This window comes from Pipistrellus hanaki (assembly GCF_964339955.1).
Source record: "Pipistrellus hanaki genome assembly, chromosome: 11".
Lineage (NCBI taxonomy): Eukaryota > Metazoa > Chordata > Mammalia > Chiroptera > Vespertilionidae > Pipistrellus > Pipistrellus hanaki.
Genome location: NC_140513.1, coordinates 65,514,106 through 65,534,906, shown reverse-complemented (window position 1 = coordinate 65,534,906; position 20,801 = coordinate 65,514,106). Strand labels below are relative to the sequence as shown.

The following is a 20,801-nucleotide window of genomic DNA, read 5'->3' as shown; positions in this document are numbered from 1 at the left end:
TTCGTTAGTTTTTAACTTAGATTTTCCATATCACCTAGGTTCTACAAAGTCAGATTCCACAAATGGCACAGGCTTGGCATTTCCTTTTTTCACCAGTGATTCTGTCTAGAATAAGAAGGTAGCCTGCCTCTATCCTATGTATCCAGTTTGGGGTTTTCTTGCTTTAACTTGCAAATTGGATATTATTTCAACTGCTGCTGCATTTTTTTTAGATGACTGGTTTGTTTTTTAATTTCAGGGAATTAAAGCATTTTTTATCTCTCCTCCACACATGGAGTCCTGCAAACTTTAACTTAAAACTGGTGGCTACTGAGCTTCAGCTCCCCCTCACACTACTATCCTACTTCTTTGATTTGGACACCTAGAGATGTTCCTTTCTTAGTTTTAAACTCAAATATAATTTTATTGTCGAATTGTACCCAGTATTTTTTGGGGGGAGGGGAAGGGGATGATGACTTTCCATATATTTACTCTACCATCTTGTCAGGGAAATTGTAGCCATATAGTTTAAATGGCCCATTCTTTTTAACAGTTATGTTAACCAAATAACCCATAGTCTGAAATTAAATATGATTCTATCTATAATTTCAATTAACTGTAGCTAGCATCTTTAAATTGCTAAATAGTCTTGTAACCCAGTAGGTAAAGTGGGATTTGTGAAAATGTTTTCTTATTTATATCACATAGAGATTATGATTTTTTTCAATTTGACTACTTACACTATACATAAAAAATAATTTTGAGAAAAATTACCAAGTTAAAAATTTTAAATATCCCATTTTTATGCCATTATTTAAATAACCATTCATTTTCATTCTTATTTAGGATAGTGGATATCAGCATGTGTATCATATCATCTTCTGATAATAATATCAGATGGAGAATATATATATGATTATTGAAAGTATAACACAGTCTCTTTATTTGACAAAAAATTACTATTTTTTGAGACTTCATTTTGCTTCCTTCACTTTCTTCAGACATATAGAGACAAAACGAAGGCAGATACATCGACACGTGCTAAAGAAGTTCACCAAGCAAGTGAAGGAGGCGTTCCATGTCCCCTTTACATTGCACACCCTGTGAGCCAGAAGCAGAAGAAAGTCTACCGTACAGACCAGGCCACCTTCCTACTGGGAGAAACACCAAAAGGGGTTCGCAGGTATGTCATCTCACAGGAAATACAGCTCCTTAGTAAAACAAACACATTATTTTCATGTTAACCATACCTGTCATCTGAATGTTTTAGAAAAAAATCTGAATTTGTACAATTTAAAAAATAAATTCCGATGTTTTAGATGTTTTTAGAAAGCTAATCTCTGAATTGATAATAAAAAAAAAAAAAAAGAAAGAAAGAAAGAAAGAAAGAAAGAAAATCACTTTATATAGGTAAATGAAATACTTAAGTGTATTATATTCATTCACTTATTAAATATCTGTTGAACACCTAATATGTAGCCAGGCATTGTGCTGGATACTGAATTTACAGTGTAAAAAAAAAAAAAAAAATAGTTTATAGTGCAGTGGGATAGGGGTTGGCATTGCATAAATTTCAAAAGTAAAAATACCATAAATAAGTAATTATATAATGGTACACTTGTTATGAGAAGGGAAGGGTCAGACCTCCTCGATGGAGAAAATGGGATCAGGAGGAGTGTAACTACCTTTCTCTCGGTGGTCATGGAAGGCTGCACTGCACAAGTGACATTTACCGTGAGACCTGAGGGCTAACTGGGCAAAGAACCAGAATCAGGCATCCCTGTGGAGGGAAGAGGTGTGATGTGTTTGAGGAACCGAGAGAAGACTAGTGCACTCAGTACCTAATAAACCCAGGAGCGAGTGGCAGGAGATGAAGGGAGAGATGTAGATGGAGCTGGAGGCTGCAGAGCCAGGTGGCCTGTGGGGAAGGTTTGGATGTTGTTCCAAGAGCAGTGGAAGGATAGGATCTGATGTTTGTTTCTAAAACATTGTTCCAGCTTCTGCGTGGAAGAGGGCATCATGGACTAGGGGAGACCAGAAGGAATTAATTAGACATGTGATGGTGGTTTGCAATAGGGTTGTTGCCATGGAGAAACAGCTAAATGAATGTGTTTAGTGTTGGATTGGTTGCTGAGAAAGGGAGAAGACAGAATAACTCCCAACTTTCTGTCTTGAGCAACAAGTTGGTTTTACTGAACCAGGAAAACTAAGAGAGAAACAAGTTTGGAGTTTAAAATAAAACACAAAACAGGAATTCTCTTTGGTGCATATTAAATTTGAGGTTCTATGAAAATGTTGAATAGGCAATGGATTGCTCTTCTGAAATCTTGAGACTAGGATCTAAATTTAGAATCTGCATAGAGATTATGAATGGTGTTTGGACCCCTGGGACTGAAGAGCACAGGAAGGGAGCACAGAGGCGAGGAGCCCCAGGACTGAGCCTGGAGGTGAAGGCGGCCTGTTGAGTGGGAGGCACAGTGAGACCCGGAAGTCCAAGAAAAAAGGAGGGAGCCCTTACCTGAATCACATGTTGTGGGAGGTGCCCCTGGAGTGGGCAGTAGAGAGCACACTGGCTGCTCGGACCTGAGCAGTCTGAGTAGACAGTGCTGGGATGAGGTGGGCAAACAGTGAGTGGCCAGACCCGGGATAGCTCTTTAAGTTGGAATTTGAAATGTAGCTGCAGCAGGAGGGCATTGTGGGACCAAAGGTAGGTATAAATATTTCTCTCTTTTCCGTGTCCAGTGCAGCTGGAAAGTGGTCTGGTCCCTTAGTAGAGGCGGCTGGGGATTGAGAAAAGGAAAGAAAGAGACAGACACAGAGATAGAAGAAAAAAGCTGGGGTCGGGCGGGACAGCTGTCCTCTGATGGAGAGACAGTGACCAAGAGCCGATACAGCACATTTATTTTATACAGCAAAATGCCAGGGAGTTTTACTAAAGCCTAAGATGAGATCTTGTGACTTCTCTGTAATAGTCACTTCTGTGTGGGCCTAGGTAGTTGTGTTTGTTCCTGGTGCTTGTCTGGATTTAGATAATGAAACCCACTCTCTGGCACCTGAGCTGAAGGTCAGACTGACAACACACCTGCCTCTGGCAAGGTATGTCTCCAGGCCATGGCTCTGCTAGGCACCATGGGTTTAGATGACATTCAGCTCAGGGCTTTTTCCAGGCGCTCTCTACAGGGAGATATTTTTTTTAAATGGGTAAGATAATAGAACCTGTGTGTATGTCCAGGAAACAGACTAATGGGGAAAAAGAGATCATGCCAGAGGGAATGAAAAGAATGAAGTGATGGAGGCAGGAGAAGGAAGGCCAAATGCAGTCTTTGTGAGGCTTTAACAGAGAAGAGTCCAAGATGGACACAGATACAGGGATGTTTCCTCCGTTAAAGGACAGTTAAAGTCATCAGTTCAAAGGGAGAGAGATTTCGGGAGAGGAAAGTTGTGAAAGAGAGCATTTATAAAGTGGAAAAGCAAGCTTAGTGGGACTAGCCTTCCTGGGCAATGCAGAGTCCCCGTTTGAGAACCATTCCAGTAACACTCGGCACAGCTGACTGCATCCTGGCCCCAGAGGGGCCGAGCCTCGGCAGGCAGGGGCCCGGGCAGTGCTGCGAGGGTGACACTTCAGGCAGCTGCTCAGGCACTACCAAGCCTGGGATAAATAGCAGTCTTCACACATAAATATTGGAAAGACCAGGAGAGTGGATTTGGAGATGATAATTAAACAAAACAATACCTTGGTTGCTTCACGTGAAGTGAAAACGGGCCCTTTGAAGAGCTTGCTATGGCTTTCCAGCAAGGACAGGGACGGTTTCCAGGGCAGAAATTTGGAAGCTTGTGTTTGTTTATTAAATATCCTGTTGGTCGCAGGCATGGCTGCTCATCAGCCAGAGTTTGTACCTGGATTTGGAACAGTGAGGACTGGGGTGAGGAGGACGGAGACACACTGTGCCCGTAAGGCCACGGCCATGAGGCACAGGGAGGATTGCCACTGAGATCAAAGGAAACAAGCTTTATAGAGCCTGGTGGGAGTGGCAAAAGTAAGGTTTATTTACACACGTCTTTTAAACATTTTATCCTCAGGATTCTGTTATGTGCAAAATTCAAACTGAAATGGGCATCCGGACCCCTCGCAGGTTTTCAGGCTGGTCCTCGGCAGTTTCTCTTCCCTTCATGCACCGGGGCCTCTATCCCCGGGAGACCTCCCCCCTCATCTCCGCCGGACTGGCCTCCCCACCCCGGGCCCCTGCCAGTCACTGGTTAGGCCCCCTCTGGGGCTGCCCTGGCCCCGCCTTGGGATTTCCCACTCTGCTCCGGCTTACCTTCAGAAAGCCCTGGAAGACAGGGACCTAGGGCTTGTTCTGTTGTACAGTCCCTACCCCAGTGCCTAGCACATAAGAGGGTTTTATATATATCTGTTGAATGAATAAATGAATATTTTAAGGAAATAGTATATAAGATATAGATGTAATTCTAAAACTTGGGGACTTTCGGTCGCGTGCTGCAATACCATCTATGGCCTTTGTGTAAAGGAATGTTTGCAAACATTGGGCTCTCTGGACTCCTGGCCCAGACTCCACATCAGCAAAGCGATACCCTCCATCAGCCTTAGTCTGTCTGGGCACCCTAGCGAATTACCGCAGACGGCAGTTCATCCTCAGTCTGTTTGGGGCACCCTAGCGAATTACCGCAGACAGCAGTTCATCCTCAGTCTGTTTGGGGCACCCTAACGAATTACCACAGACGGCAGTTCATCCTCAGTCTGTTTGGGGCGCCCTAACGAATTACCGCAGACGGCAGTTCATCCTCAGTCTGTTTGGGGCGCCCTAACGAATTACCGCAGACGGCAGTTCATCCTCAGTCTGTTTGGGGCACCCTAACGAATTACCACAGACGGCAGTTCATCCTCAGTCTGTTTGGGGCGCCCTAACGAATTACCGCAGACGGCAGTTCATCCTCAGTCTGTTTGGGGCGCCCTAATGAATTACCACAGACGGCAGTTCATCCTCAGTCTGTTTGAGGCGCCCTAGCGAATTACCACAGACGGGAGGTCAAATGGCGGGCGTTTCTCCCAGGTCTGGGAGCTCTAAGATTGAGGTGCCAGTTTATTTGGTCTCTGGTGAGGGCTCTCTTCCTGGCTCCCAGCAGCCACCTCCTCACTGTGTCCTCTCTGATGACTGCTTACGACCTCCTTTAACCGTAGTTACCTCCTAAAGGCTCTATCTCCAAATCACTCACACAGGACTGCTTAGGGCTTCAACATGTGACTGTGGGCTGGGGGAGACAGCTCAGTGCACAGCATCCTCACCTGGGAAAAGGAGCAGAGTCTAGTGCCCAGGTCCCAAAACAACCTTTCTGCCTCCATCTCACCGGGGCTCCAAATGGCCCATTTCCCACACATGCATATAGCAGCTTTAATTAGTATCTTATTCTAAGCATGAAACTCGCTTCTTCAAATAGCATCTCACCACCTTGCCCTGTGCCAGTTTATTTTTCCCTAATATTTGAAGTGACATATGTAATTTTATTGTTGCGTGTGTGTTTATTTTTCAGTCATAGTTGACATTCAATATTATATTAGTTTCAGGTGGACAGCATAGTGTTAGACATTTATATAACTTAAGAAGTGAAATCTCCAATAAGTCTAGCACCCACCTGGCACCATACATGGTTATTACAGTATTATTGACTATATTCCCTGTGCTGTACTTGACATCCCTATGACTGTTTTGTAACTGCCAATCAGTACTTTTTAATCTTTTCAGCATTTTCACCCAGCCCCCCCAAAGCCTCTGACCCATCTGCAACCATCAGTTTGTTCTCTGTGTCCAGGAGTCTGTTTCTGTTTTGTCTGTTTTTTGTTTTTTAGATTCCACATATAAGTGAGGTTATCTGGTATATGTCTTTCTCTGTGTGACTTATTTCACTTAGCATAATGCCCTCTAGGTCCCTCCATATTGTTACAAATGATAAAGTTTCATTCTTTTTTATAGCTGAGTAATATTCCATTGCCTATATATACCACATCTTCTTAATCCAGTTATCTATTGAAGGATACTTAGGTTACTTCCATATCTTAGCTATTATAAATAATGCTGCAATGCACATAGGGATGCATCTATTCGTGTTTGGGATTTTTTCAAATAAATACCCAGAAGTGAAATTGCTAGGTCATAAGGTAGTTCTAGTTTTTAATATTTTGAGGAACCTCATACTGCTTTCCATAGTGATTATAGCAGTTTGCAATCCCAACAATGTTGAAGGATCGCTTATCTCCACATCCTCGCCAACACTGTTGTAGCTTTATTGATGATAACCATTGTGACAGGTGTGAGGTGATAACTCAGTGAGGAGGTGGCTGCTGGGAGCCAGGAAGAGAGCCCTCTCCAGAGATCAAATGAACTGGCACCTCAGAGTTCCCAGACCTGGGAGAAACGCCCGCCATTTGACCTCCCGTCTGTGGTAATTCGTTAGGGTGCCCCAAACAGACTGAGGATGAACTGCCGTCTGTGGTAATTCGCTAGGGCGCCCCAAACAGACTGAGGCTGATGGAGGGTATTGCTTTGCTGATGTGGAGTCTGGGCCAGGAGTCCAGAGAGCCCAATGTTTGCAAACATTCCTTTAATTTGCATTTCTTTGATGATTAGTGACTTTGAGCATCTTTTCATATGTCTGTTGGCCATCTGTATGTCCTCTTTGGAGAAATATCTATTTGGGTCCCCTTGCCCATTTTTTAATTGGATTCTTTTGGGTTTTTTGGTGTTGAGTTGTATGAGTTCTTCATAAATATTAGATATTAACTCCTATCAGGTGTATCATTGGCGAATATCTTCTTCCATTCAGTAGGTTGTCTTTTTGTTTCATTAATGGTTTCCTTTGCTCTGCAAAGACTTTTGAGTTTGATATAGTTCTATTAATTTTTTATTTTGTTTTCCTTGCCCAAAGAGACATATCCAAAAACACTATGGCCATGAGCGATGTCAGAGAGTTGCTGCCTATACTTTCTTCTAGGGGTTTGATAGTTACAGATACCACATTTCAGTGTTTAATCCTCTGTGAGTGTATGCCTGTGTACAGGGTAAGAAGGTGGTCTAGTTTCATTATTTGCATGTATCTGTCCAGTTTTCTAACACCATTTTTTGAATAGACTGTCTTTACCCCATTGTATATTCTTGCCTTCTTTGTCACCTATTATTTGACCATATAGGGATGGGTTCATTTCTGGGCCTTCAGTTCTGTCCCATTTATCTGTGTGTCTGTCTTAAGTTAGTAATATGTTGTTTTGATTACTATGACCTTCTAGTAGAGTTTGTCTTCAAATAATGCAATACCTCAAACTTTGTTCTTGTTTCTCAAGATCCCTATGGCTATTCAGTGTCTTTTGTGGTTCCATATACATTTTAGGATTTTCATTCTAGCTCTATGGGGGAAAGAATAGCACCTCACCTTTTAGTTTAGCTGTCTTTACTGAAACTAGACCAATTAGGGGAAGAAAGAATTTAGGTTTATAGTTTAGAACTTTTGTTTAGGCTCATCAAAAAGATGTGTGAAATTCTTGCTGTATTTGTCTGGAAGAAGGGGAAATAGGACAGAGAAGTAAAATAAAAAAAATTTTTCCCCCAGAATGTTTTCTATTTATTAAGACCCTTCTTTGACAGTTTTATGGAACTTGAATGCAATATAGATTTTCAAATACAGATTATATGAATTATGATTCTCATGTCAGTCATAAATTGGCTGACTGGAAGAGTAGTGTGCCAGGATATCATAATTCCCAGGAAATACCTAATAGTATAAATCAGAATCATTTTTAAAGTTGGTGATTTCATGAGCTAAAGTATTTTTTTCACTAGTGTGAGGAAATAAGTCACATTCTGCTAGTGAAAAATGCACTTTTATTTTGGAATTAAGGTAATACATACTAAAGGAGTAAGGTTGTTGTGTTTCTACATTTTACGTCATGATGACAAGTTCTTTAGAGATAAAACGTAATAAAAAATAACCACTGGTTTTGTTCATTAAATCTTCAGAAAACAATTTGAAGAAATGGCTTCTTATTTTAATTTGTCTTCTGTGAAGGAATTTGCTCACCATATAACTACCGCCACATCAGAAGAACGACAGAAAATGCTGAGAGACTTTTATGCTTCTCAGTATCCAGAGGTCAAAGACTTCTTTGTGGATTCTGCTGCAGGACTCGTTAAACCTGCCCACAAGGAAGGAAAGAGAGGCAGGAATAAGTCTGAAAAGGGAGAGTCTCCTATAAAAGAAAAGCTGCCAGATTCCAAAACTTTGTCATTTAGAGATCCTACCAAAAAAAATTCTCAAATTTGCAGCCCAAAAAGATATACGGGAAAATCAGTTAAGCCTCCAAGTCATGGTTTCTGTAGAGAAGAGCTGCTTTCTAACAAAGCAGAAACTCCGGAATTACCTGTAAGCGCTGCCCAAGGGACTGACAGTGAAAAGCACGGCCAAGTATCCACAGGTCCTACAGCGTCCGGTTCCCTGAACAGCAAGTCTGAAGCATGTGAGAGGTGGTTAGAAAACACCATGAAAGACCAGCAGGACCTCACAAGAACGGGCATTTCAAGAAAGGAGCCCTTTTTTGAAATGGAAAACAAAAAGATAGAAAATCCAGTGTTAGAAAGGATTTCTGTGGTAGGCTTGCTGGGTGACACCTCTATTCTTGATGACCTCTTTAGAAGCCACGGGAACAGTCCCACACGACTGCCAAGGAAAACTCTCTCAGGGCCCATGGCAAAAGCAAAACAGAGACCAAAAGATTTCTGGGACATCCTGAATGAGCAGAATGACGACAGCCTCAGCAAGCTCAGCAAGCTCACCGACTTGGCAGTGATAGAGACTCTGTGTGAAAAAGTGCCCCTGGCTGCACCCTCCAGGACAGAGCAGCCAGAAACTTCGCTTTGGAAATCAAACGAGAACTTTTTGTGGAAAAAAGTGAATTTAAGTGATACTGATGAAAGCACAACCAAAACGCAATAATAGTATATGGACGTACAAACTTCTGCCATCAATGTTCGCAACACTCTTTCTCCCTCATCATGTTAACTTGAACACACTTGTCAATATATATTTTTATTAAACTCGTGCTCTAGGGTCATTTTTTAAGTCAAAAATGTTATCATGTATTTTCTTTCCTTGATATCTTATTTGATCTTTTTAAAATTTTGATTTTATTAACGTGATTTATTATAAAATGTGATTTTATTTATAGAATAAAAATGAATTTTATTCCATAAGCCTCTTAAGCAATAGAAACAGTTCTGTATTTACTGGGAGACCTGGGCATCTCTCTTGCTGAGTCATCATGTGACTTTGGAGAAGTCACGCGCCCTGGTCTACAGCTGTTTCCCAACGTGACAGGTGAAGGGTCGAATTTGATCAGGATGGGCATCCTTTTAGCTTTAGGAGCTTTGGTTTACTCTCCCAGATCCCATTAAGTCATAGGCCAGATGATGTTCACCCCCTGCCCAAATCAAGTGTACACTGAGGTGTTTCTAACAGTTGGAAAATTACGTTAACTGTTTTCCTTTACCCTCGTATCATGTCTACTGTTGTTAAATTACCGTAGGTGACCATAATTGCTAGAACTGAATATGTGATATTATGTTAAAATAGTAAGTTTATAACTGCTCAGAATCAAAGGGTTAGTGTATAACTTTACCATATGAGAGACGATGCTGCAGTGGTATGATTATTACCTTAGCCCCAGGATGTCACTGTCTCAGCTTTTCCTACAACTACTCGGACCTAATCACTGTAAAGCTTTGCAGAGTGCCTTTTGTATTAAGTATAAAGAAATGAGTAAATATTTTACTTGAAACTTATATCCTATTGGATTTAACTTAATGCAGGATGTGCTCATTGCTGAATTGGCAGCATTTGCTCAGCCCGAGTGGACTGTGCTGGGAGCTCCAGAGGCCCAGGTGCGACCTGCTCGGGGTGACAGAGGGGACCCTGTCTGGGAAGCCTGGCAGCCGACACCTGCAGCTTCTCTGACCACATTCAGATGCACCGCAGCAGCCTCCCCCTCTGAGCTCGCAGCTGATAGGTGGGCGTTTCCAGAAGCGGGCGGTGAGCCGGGCAGCGGTGGTGCCCGGGGTCCCGGTCGCTGTGTGGAGGGGAGAGGCCTGCAGAGGACCAGGGTGAGGAGCCGCTGCTCAGAAATGACCAAAAAGAGTCAGAAAGAAATCCCTCCTCCAGGGACTGAGCAGTTGAGCATTTTACGGGCTGTGAAATGTATTTACATCAGAGCAGTAGATTGTGGGGAAAGATTTATGAAATCATATTTAAGGCAGGCAGCATACTTGGGTATCTTCTCCTCTATTGCACTTTTGGCTCTTGTACATATATGTGTGTGTTCTCATAACTCACGAAACTCATTTTATGACCCAGTAATGATTGAGAAAAAAGTTTGAAAAATCATTGTTTTCGGTTATGTAAAGTTTTTTTTCTTCAGGCTGTTGTTTTGTTTTTTTTCTTGGTGGGGGAGCATATTTTGTTTTGTTTTGCTACTTGCAGCTGAGTTATGTCAACTTACCATCTTCTACATTTCACCACCCAGGTGCTTGCTCCACAATGAACGTGTGTGCAGTGTGCTAGACTTGACATAAATGTTCTCAGCCCCATGTGATCCGTTGTACATGGAGCTCAGATAAGCAAATAGGAGCCTCTTCATCTCAGTGTATATAACAGATGGTAGAGTTCAGGCATTTTAATAAAAGTGTACCTTTCATAATATAAAATACCTTTACATTTTGTACATGGACATGACCATACAATCATACAATTCTCATAAGAATATTAGCTCTAGTCTCTTCCAATAGAATACTATTAGAGAGATTGTCATCAGAAATAGTCAAGATGGGAGCAAACGTACAGACCTGGAGTTTAGGTTACTTTCCGGCAGTTGCGGGCGCAGGTCTGTCTGTCATCCCTGTCACACAGCAGCAGTGCCACGCGGGGCGCAGGCCCCGGGTGAGGCGCCCGCCGGAAGGCTCTGGAAGGCACTGGGCAGTGGTGGGAGACTGGGAGGCCACGGAGGTGACGATACAAATCCTGCCACACACGGGTGTGCCACCAGGTTCTGCCACTAAACAGGTGGCCCTGGGCAAACCCTGGGGCTTCTCTCAGCCTCCGTTTCCCCTTTCTGTCTGAGAGGGACTGAATTAGTGGTATTCAATCCTCTGTTTTAAGCAGTTGAACTCTTATCTTAATTGGAAACTCAACTATTTGAAGCAATTAAAATTGAGCTCTTCTGGTTTCAAGCAGTATCTCTGTGGCTCCATGAAGCACCAGTTTGAAAACCACAGGGATGAGATCATTACTAAAAACCTTCCAAATGGAGTTTTGTGCGTCTGTTTGCCACACTATGTCCTTTTCACTTCTCTTTAAAGCACAGGTAGTTTCTGGCTGCTAGCATTCCACACTGCTTTGTTTTTAACCCTCTCCTGAGGATGTGCTTTTGGACTTGAGAAAGTTGATCCATCGGTTGCCTCCTGTACGTACGTGCCCCGAAGATGAAACTCACAACCTAGACGTGTGCCCTGACCTGGAATTGTCAACCTCTGGTGAACGGGGTGCCGCTCCCACCCACTGGGCCACCCGGCCAAGACTCAGCACAGTTATTACTATTGGAAACTGAGGCAAGATATTGAGAGGCTTTTGCACCTGAGTTCCTCAGGGTTCCTTTTAAGCCCTGAAACCACTTCTTCAAGTAAATTAACATGGCAGGTGGGTGGCTGCCCTTTGTTCAAGGCCTAGGAGCCTTGGGCTGCAGAGACAAGCTGGAGAAGGACTTCTGAGCATTCCACAGAGAGCCACGTGGCACGTAGGGTTGCTCTTAAATTTCAACGTGTGCAATTTTTAAATTCTGAAGTTATCCTTCCTGTATATTGAAATAACCCTGTTTTAATGACATGATCATAGTTTAGTCTTTTTCACTATCCTTACCTGATATAAACGTTGATAACTATATGTGAATTCCCAAAAGCTTTTTTGACATTTACTAGGCTATAAAGCCCGAAAGGGTGGGGTCGCTGCCTGCCCCAGAGGCCGTTTGTGAGCTCACCAGGCCGGAGCGGAGCCGTGGTCCCTGTCATAAGCAGACAGCAGCGAGTCTGGAACCACCAGCAAGTCGCATGGCTTTCCCAGTGCCCACGGTGCCCAGTGCCTTCAGGCGCCTCCCTCGTGCTCATGTAATCATCACTGATTGTTTCCCAGCTCCACCCCCGCCGGCTTCTGCAAAGGTCCACACCCAGGGCTTCTGGGAGCCTGGACGGGAGGTGGTAACATGCATGTAGCCTGTGTGACAGCCCTAACACTGTTACACACACACACACACACACACACACACACACTCACACACACACACAGTCTGAGGCAGTGGGAAAAGCAACTCACTTTTCTCTAAGGGCAACCACCACTGCAGAGTTTTAAGTGTGAACACAGCCTTGGGGCAATTACTCTTAGCCCCTGGGGGGGGGGGGGGAGGGTTAAATGGGCCCTACCTTGAGGAGTCAGAGGCTGTGGGAGCCCAGCCCCCGAGGGCAAGGCCAGCCTCCAGCACAGGCTTTTCAGCACACCACCAGGCCATCCCTGGAGATGGCACTTCGGGGGCTGAGGGCCAGTCCTGGGCCCAGCTTTACTTTGAAGCTTCCCATAACTCTGATCGGCTACTTGGTCTAAGACTCTGTCACTGGCCAGGATGAGGTGGTTGATCTCCTCCCTGCTCCCAAGCTCATCCCAGCCCTGGGCGAGGCCAGCGGACATGCCCTGAACCTGGCTGCAGCCACTCTGCTTTGCCAGCCCCGGTGTGGTTACGGTCCCTCTGGATAGAAACAGCCACACACAGCCTGCTTCTCTAACTAGACCAGCATAGACTTGGTTTGCTCTGTGGCGGGTTAACGAACTATGGTGGTTATATTTGGCCTCTAAACGTCCAAATGTAAGACCAGCCTTAATTATACGAGTATGATGCCTTTCTGCCCCGGACACTGATGATGTCCCGTTGACTTGTTTGTTTGTTTGTGTTTTTCCTCATCAGAGGACTGTCCCCACCCCACCCCACCCCCATGGCTGTTCCATGAGATGTTTGGAAAGGAAAGAGAGAAACATCATTCATCCACTGCCTCCCATGCATGCCCCAACCAGGACCAGGGATCAAACCTCAACCTGCAGATGTGCCCCGACTAGGAATCAGACCCTCGACCCTCAGGTGCATAGCACAGCTGAGTGATTGAGTGACACCTGCCAGCACCCAGCTGACATTCTTACTAGGTTATGCACTGCTCTCTCTCATATTTAGAAACCAAGAATGCATCTTTCTGTAGACCTCTTTTTGGCTACCTAAATGCCCTCCGCCCCCATCTCATTGAAAGAAATAACTGAGTCTATATTCTTGTAGCTTATCTAAGGGGGAAAGTATGCATCTCTGAATTTCTTGTTTCTCAGGAAACTCTAGTAAGTCATCCTGTCAAACTGAAGCATGAATTAGTGGCCCCCAAATATCTTTTACCTCTGGATTTTATTTTATCTAAAGTGAGACATGCTTATGGACTGAAAGAAAGACTTTAAGAGAAGGCTTATGATAGCTAATCCATAGTCTTTTCTTTCCTGGAGTTGTAAAAGCATTGATCAAAACTCTTACTTTTTCAAAACATAAATGCCAGCATGTGCTGCATAAGGACCTCTGCTCTCACGTGGTCAGACCCCACCTGCCCTGCTCTCCTGCCAGCGCCCTCACCGGTGCTTGCAATGGCAGACTCTCCGGCCAGGACTCCTGCTCTTCTCCCTCTGCCAACGCCCCACCTGGCCTGCTGGCAAAGCGCCGGGCTCTTCTGGGTCAGCCTCTGACCCCGAGTGCATCCCTTCTCAAGCACCAGGTCCCAGGGCCCATGGAGCTCTCCATGTCCAGCAGCGTGGACACCACTCTGCGGGTCAGAATGTGGCTGTGAAATGCGAGCCTCCCCCAGTGGGGCCGGGCCAGAGGGTCCCCTCCGCCGCCGGGGGTGCCGTCCCTCTGGCCACTGAGGGCGCGCCCTGTGTGAATGTCTGTGGTTCCTGCGGTCTGGCCCACGCCCTCGGGACCCGCCTCAACCTGATCCCCACGCATCCAGCTGAGCCCGGGAGGCAGGAGGCTGAGAGGGAGCTCTGACTGAGGACGGGGAGGGAGGACAGGACGGGAGGGAGGGCGGGAGGGATGGAGAGGGAGGAAGCTCAGTGAGATGGACCTCCTGGCCCGTCCCAAGTGCGTTGTCAGCCCAAGGTGTGCTGACACGGAGAAGCTGCAGGTCCCTGGAGGAAAGCAGGCCCCAGGTGCATGAAACCTTTCACCGCCAGCCTGAACCACACTCCCCGAGGCCTCTGGGCCTGCTGCGTGGCCTCAGGTCCCCAGCCATGCTCCGCCCATACCCCACCCCCACCGCCACCCCCACCCCCAGACCTTCCCTGCAGCAGCTTCCCTGCCTTCCAGTTCCTCTCGCCATCCACGCTGGTGCCCTCGGCCAAGGGCCCGGCCCAGCCTGCTACCCTGTTTCCCCGAAAATAAGACAGTGTCTTATATTAATTTTTGCTCCCAAAGATGCGCTAGGCCTTATTTTCAGGGGATGTCTTATTTTTCCATGAAGAAGAATACAGTACACATTTATTGTTAAAAGAAAATAAAGGAAATTTGTTACCTGTATACGGTACGGTAATACGATAGTTGTCAACACAAACCAGACAAACTGTGAATCCTACAGTATCAAGAATTTACTCATTTATTCAATGGCAATCATGTCATCATCTTCTGGAACATCATCATAACAATCCAATTCCTGAATTTCCTGGTGAATTTCTTGTGACTCCATTTCTTTCAGAATCAGTGGACCAAATCTCTCATGTTTAGCAATAGCACTGTCTTTAAATGAGTACTTCTTGTCAAGGTAGCCTGCTCGCAGTGCATTTGCAATGCAACTGTCAGTGATTTTCTCCCATGAATTCTTCACCCAAGTCACAACTTGCAGTTTAGGTTTCACAAAGTTTCCACGCTGATTTCTCTCCATTCTATTTTCAATGTAGTCATTAATTTCCATGCGCAAATTGTCTTTGAATGGCTTGTTTATTGCAATGTCAAGAGTCTGGAGATAGGCCGTCATTCCTGTGGGAATCATTATCTGATCTATTTTTCTTTCGTGAAGAAATGTCTTCATGTCTTTAGCGCAGTGAGTGCTGGCTGCATCCCAGACTAGCAGACCTCTTTGGCTCCCTCGCATAACAAGCAGCAGCATTAAATCAACCCACTTCCTTATAACTGTTTGTGTGGCCCAGGCTTTTTCAGTTTCAAGAATAAAAATGCCCAAAACTTGTTCAATCTTTTCCTTCTTGCCCTCAGAAATGATTAAAGGTGGGATTTTAGTGTCATCCAGACGAATTGCCAAAATACAAGAAACACGTGCACTTTTGTAAGCAGTGGAGGGAATGTACACTAAGGAGGCACCCCGCTGTTCAATTGTTGTTTGAGATGATTGGCCCATAAACACTGCAGTTTCATCCATAGCAATCATGTTGGAAAGATTGTATTTAGAGAAGTCAGCATCATCAATAAAGGACTTGAATGCAAGTGCTCACTTAATAACTTGAGTATCTTCCAACCTAAACAATGTTGTATTGGTAGATCTTCTTCTTTTTTTTTTAATATATATTTTATTGATTTTGTACAGAGAGGAAGGGAGAGAGATAGAGAGCTAGAAACATCGATGAGAGAGAGTCATCGATCAGCCGCCTCTTGCACACCCCCTACTGGGGATATGCCCGCAACCAAGGTACATGCCCTTGACCGGAATCGAACCCAGGACCTTTCAGTCCCCAAGCCGACGCTCTATCCATTGAGCCAAACCGGTCTCGGCTCGGTAGATCTTCTTAAAGACAGTTCACTTCACTGAAGGAAATTATCCAGCCAGTGTTGTGATGCTTTGAAGTCTTTGGGGGCTATGTCAAACTGTGGTGCCATTGCAAGGGCAAATTCTTGAATCTGAGCCCTATTCACAACCAAAGCCTTTGCTCTCTGTCAACAACCCATTCACAGACCAGGTCTTCCAGCTCGGAAAATAATGGTTGCTGACCTGATCCACACTTGCGCTTTTTAGCATTTTTCTTGTCCATTTGTGCAATGAGGTTACCATACTCTGCTGCCATTTTCGGATCAGACTAATTGGATACTCAACATCTTCTCTTTGCAGAAAGCAGTAAGATTTTGGCCCCAAGAGTCTTCCACGATTCCTTTCTTGTACTCCATGGAGTAGCTTTTTCTTTTTGCACTCATTTCTAGGGGTAAAAAAAGGAATTGGGGTATCAAGGTGGGGGGAGAGGGATCACTTAAAATGACACAGGGGGGATCAGAGGGGAGAATCAAAATGGCACAGGAGAATCAGCGGGGGGGTTACCATTTTAGTAACCCCTTTTGATCCTCCTGTGTCATTTTGATTGCCCGCTCTGATCCTCCTGTGTCATTTTAAGTGGCCCCCCTCCCCCCACCCCTGTGTCATTGAACACCTTCACCAGACATCCCCCCTACCCCTTTATCAGACATTTACCCCCTGGGGCCTGCCTGGGGACTGTCACTGGGCTTGCTGGGGCCTGGATCTGGGCTGGAGCAAGGTCTGCCACTGACTGAGAGCCTTCAGTCATCATGAGGGTGGCCGCGAGCATCAGGTAGTAGACCAGCACTCACCACCTTCACCGCGTCCGTCAGCTCTAATCCTCCTGTTCTTCTACACGCATCTATGAAAGTCTCCTCCTCTCTCCCGCCCCGTGCTCACGGCTCACTCCGACCTCCGCTCCGCCTCCACACAGCAGTGACGTCAGGACTCCACGTAATGTCACTGGTTGCTAGATGCCAGTCGTGGCGGCCCTAGTGACCAGTTTACGGTAAATAATTTTCATTCTGAGACAGAGCCTAGGGGGGGACCTTATTTTCAAGGGGGTGCCTTATATTTCACCCAGAAGGAAACCTGTAAGTAGGTCTTATTTTCGGAAGATGTTTTATTTTCAGGAAAACACTGTATCAACCCCTTGAGAGAAGTCTCCAACACACTCCCCAAATCCCAGGCCCAGGGCCTGAGACCTGCAGATGCCTCCCTGATCCTAAGCTTTAGCCTCCAGCCTCCCCAATCCATCCTCCACACTGCTCCACCATCCCCTCCCCTCCACAAGCAGGAGTGGGAGCAGGAGCAGGAGCAGGAACTGGAGCTGGTGCTGGAGCTGGAGCTGGGGCAGGAGCAGGAGCTGGGGCAGGAGCAGGGGCAGGAGCAGGAGTTGGGACAGGAGCAGGAGCTGGGGCAGGAGCTGGAGCAGGAGCTGGAGCAGGAGCAGGAGCTGGGGCAGGAGCTGGAGCAGGAGCAGGAGCAGGAGCTGGAAAAGGAGCAGGAGCTGGGGCAGGAGGAGAGCTGGAGCTGGAGCAGGAGGAGAGCTGGAGCTGGAGCAGGAGCTGCAGCAGGTGCTGGAGCAGGAGGAGGGGCTGGAGCAGGAGCAGGGGCTGGAGCAGGAGCTGGAGCAGGAGCAGGAGCAGGAGGAGAGCTGGAGCAGGAGGAGGGGCTGGAGCAGGAGCAGGAGCTGGAGCAGGAGCTGGAGCAGGAGCAGGAGCAGGAGGAGAGCTGGAGCAGGAGGAGGGGCTGGAGCAGGAGCAGGAGCTGGAGCAGGAGCAGGAGGAGAGCTGGAGCTGGAGCAGGAGCTGCAGCAGGTGCTGGAGCTGGAACAGGAGCTGGAGCAGGAGTTGGAGCAGGATCAGGAGCAGGAGCTGGAGCTGGAGCAGGGGCTGGAGCAGGAGCTGGAGCAGGAGCAGGAGCTAGGGCAGGAGCTGGAGCAGGAGCTGGAGCAGGAGCAGGAGCTGGAGCTGGAGCAGGAGCAGGAGCAGGAGCTGGAGCAGGAGCTGGAGCAGGAGCAGGAGCAGGAGCAGGAGCTGGAGCAGGAGCAGGAGCAGGAGCTGGAGCAGGAGGAGAGCTGGAGCTGGAGCAGGAGCTACAGCAGGTGCTGGAGCTGGAGCAGGAGCAGGAGCTGGAGCAGGAGGAAACACCAGGCCTGGGCTGGGCACGCACACTTCCTTGGTGAGAGGCTGGGCAGGCTGCAGGGCAGGGGCTCAGCGTTGTTGAGGACCTACTATGCCACTTGTTACACATTTGAGTGGCTTTTCTCACCTAACTGCCCAGTAACCTCTGGGTATTATTATCATCGTGCTTTACAGGCAGTGCCCTGGGCCTTTCTCCATCGCAGCAGCGCCTTCTGCTGGGAGCCCCGCCCTTCCCAGCAAAGGGGGGACCCCAGGACATCTGTAACTGAGGGGATGGGCAGTGGCTGTCAGGCCAGGTTTGGTCCGGAATTCCTCAGAAGCCCGCGGCTCCTCCCCCTGCCTGTCCTGGGTTAGTATCCGAGCTCTGGACAGACAAGTTAGTGTCTGCACTGGCTCTCCCCGTGCTCACCTGACGTCCTCCTGCCCTCCGCTTCCTGGGCAGCGTCCCCAGACGCCACAGGTGTCCCAGCCCCAGACAGACTTGTGACATCTCCTCCCTTTCCCACAAGCAGGCTCCTTGGAGCTCTGCACACCCCGTGCCCTCCCAGCCCTGCCAAGCACCAGGCTCCTGCCACTTCCTCTGCATGTGAATGAGGCCCTGTCTGGGCTGCCTTTGTCCGGGCAGGGCCGGGCTTTCTCTTATTAATTCCTGGCCAGGAAATCAGGAGTCAGCAGCGACCCCCCTCCCAGGACCCACACATCACACCACAAGGGTCCCTGGCCCCGCTTCCTGCATGAGAATGAGGCAATTCCTCCCACCTGCCCGCTCATGACCCTGCTGCTGTGAACAGAGGCTGACAGGGAGCAGGAGCCATCTGTGGCGCTTATTTCTGCGAACGTATCTATTCGGTAACACGTTTGCTTTTTTTCCTTCCAGAGGCACTGTGCCAGCTTGATGTGATTTTTTTTCTTAATATATTTTATTGATTTTTAACAGAGAGAAAGGGAGAGAGGTAGAGAGCTAGAAACGTCTATGAGAGAGAAACTTCGACCAGCTGCCTCTTGCACACCCCCTACTGGGGATGTGCCCTCAACCAAGGTACATGCCCTTGACCGGAATCGAACCTGGGACCTTTCAGTCCGCAGACCGACGCTCTACCACTGAGCCAAACCGGCTTCGGCTGATGTGATTTTTTAAGTGACTGTTTCTGAGGCTCCCTAAGATGAGACTCAAAGGCCACACAGAGCGCAGGTTCTCCTCAGCCAGGGCGTGGGCTGCTGTCCCTCCCTGGGCCTGTGCAGAGACCGCCCACACTTCTATAAACAGGTTTTATTTTTCAACTGTGTTTTTAATCACTGCTTTCTGGGTTACCACGAAGAAGCATACAAACTGATGCTTCTTTTTTAAAAAATATTTTTTTTATTGATTTCAGAGAAGAAGGGAGAGAGAGGTAGAAACATCAATGCTGAGAATCATTGATCTGCTGCCTCCTGCACGCCCCCTGCTGGGGATGGAGCCCACAACCCAGACACGTGCCCTTGACCAGAATCAAACCTTGGACCCTTCAGCCCTCAGGCCAACATTCTATTCACTGAGCCAAACCAGCCACGACTACATGTTGATGCTCTAAACAGAATCAACGCAGTTTCAGAATGGAGCTCCGAGACTGTCAGCACGGAGCTTGTGTGGTACCCAAGCTCCATTACTCACCCCAGTGGGGGTGGGGCAGGAATGAGGAGGTGTCCTCAAACCGAGACGGAAAGATCTCCATCTCCTCTGAGTGCAGAACAAGAAATCTGGAGGATGTGAAATACACAAGAATTCAATAAGACTTAAGACCTCCAGGTGGGAGGCGCTGTGGGTGCCCGAATCGGTAAAAGCAATAGCCACGTGTTCCAACAGCCCTGGCTGCCCATCCGAGAGAGAGCGGCTTGCTCCTGCTCAGGGTGGATTGTTCTAGTGGGGGATGCTTTAGTATCAGCTCTTATCTACAGACTCATCGCAGGCATCCTTAGTAACGTCACATCTCTTTTCTTTAGCACGCAGTGCTTCCCAGAAGTGAACTGAAGTACCACCTCGAAGGCGCTCACTATTGCTCCAGGAGCAGGTACTCGGCTCCGGGCCCGTTCCTAGTCTAGTCGCTTCAGAAACGGGCAGACCAGCATGCACCATGCAACCCCAAAGCTTTCCCTGCCCTGGTCAGGGTCCCTGCCTCAGCCTTCCCCCCCCGCCCCCCCGCCCCCCATCCTTTGGTGACAGTGCTAGTGGGATAACAGAATACAGGGAAGGCAGGGGCATGGGTTACGAAAGCTGCCCGACGGGTCTGTGTGTACTCAGGAAAGAATTCACCTTGCTCTCCTGGGCGGGATGAGAGGGCCTGTGACATCACACGGCGAAACAGTTGGTGACCGTTTGCGTGCTTCCTGGTTCTGTGCCCCTGGCCGCCCTGGTCCCCTGTGCTGGGCGGCAGGATGCTATCTCACCGCCCGTTCTCCATCCACGTCCACGCTTCCCACTCATCTGTGCGGGTGACCACGCCTCCAGCACCGCCCGACCTCTCCTCGGACAGACTCACAGCCCCGCTGCTGTGGTGTGACCACCCCCTGGATGACATGTGGACAATTCTTGATCTTCAATTCCACCCTTGTCCTATTTAACTCCTAACTCCATGGTTTTGCTGTCAATTGTTGACCTTAGTACCCAAATCTGAGCACCTTCTTTATCAGATGCTCCCCTTCCTCTCACCATGTGTATTCAGTAACCAAGCCTTAGCAACTTTGACTCCAGCACTTACCACTGTCCTGATGCCTGAACCAT

General features: G+C 47.3%; 1 protein-coding gene across 1 annotated transcript in view; it reads left to right on the top strand.

Moving 5' to 3' along the window:
- The window catches only part of ERCC6L2 (ERCC excision repair 6 like 2), a gene marked incomplete at its 3' end in the record, with an annotated part of 107,751 nt that extends 98,523 nt beyond the window's left edge, over positions 1–9,228 (top strand). The window contains exons 18-19 of the mRNA XM_084898938.1: positions 981–1,162; positions 8,007–9,228. Coding sequence (XP_084755064.1) covers positions 981–1,162; positions 8,007–8,979 — 1,155 coding nt within the window. The remainder of the gene's footprint in view (positions 1–980; positions 1,163–8,006) is intronic.
- Positions 9,229–20,801: the final 11,573 nt, after the last annotated feature.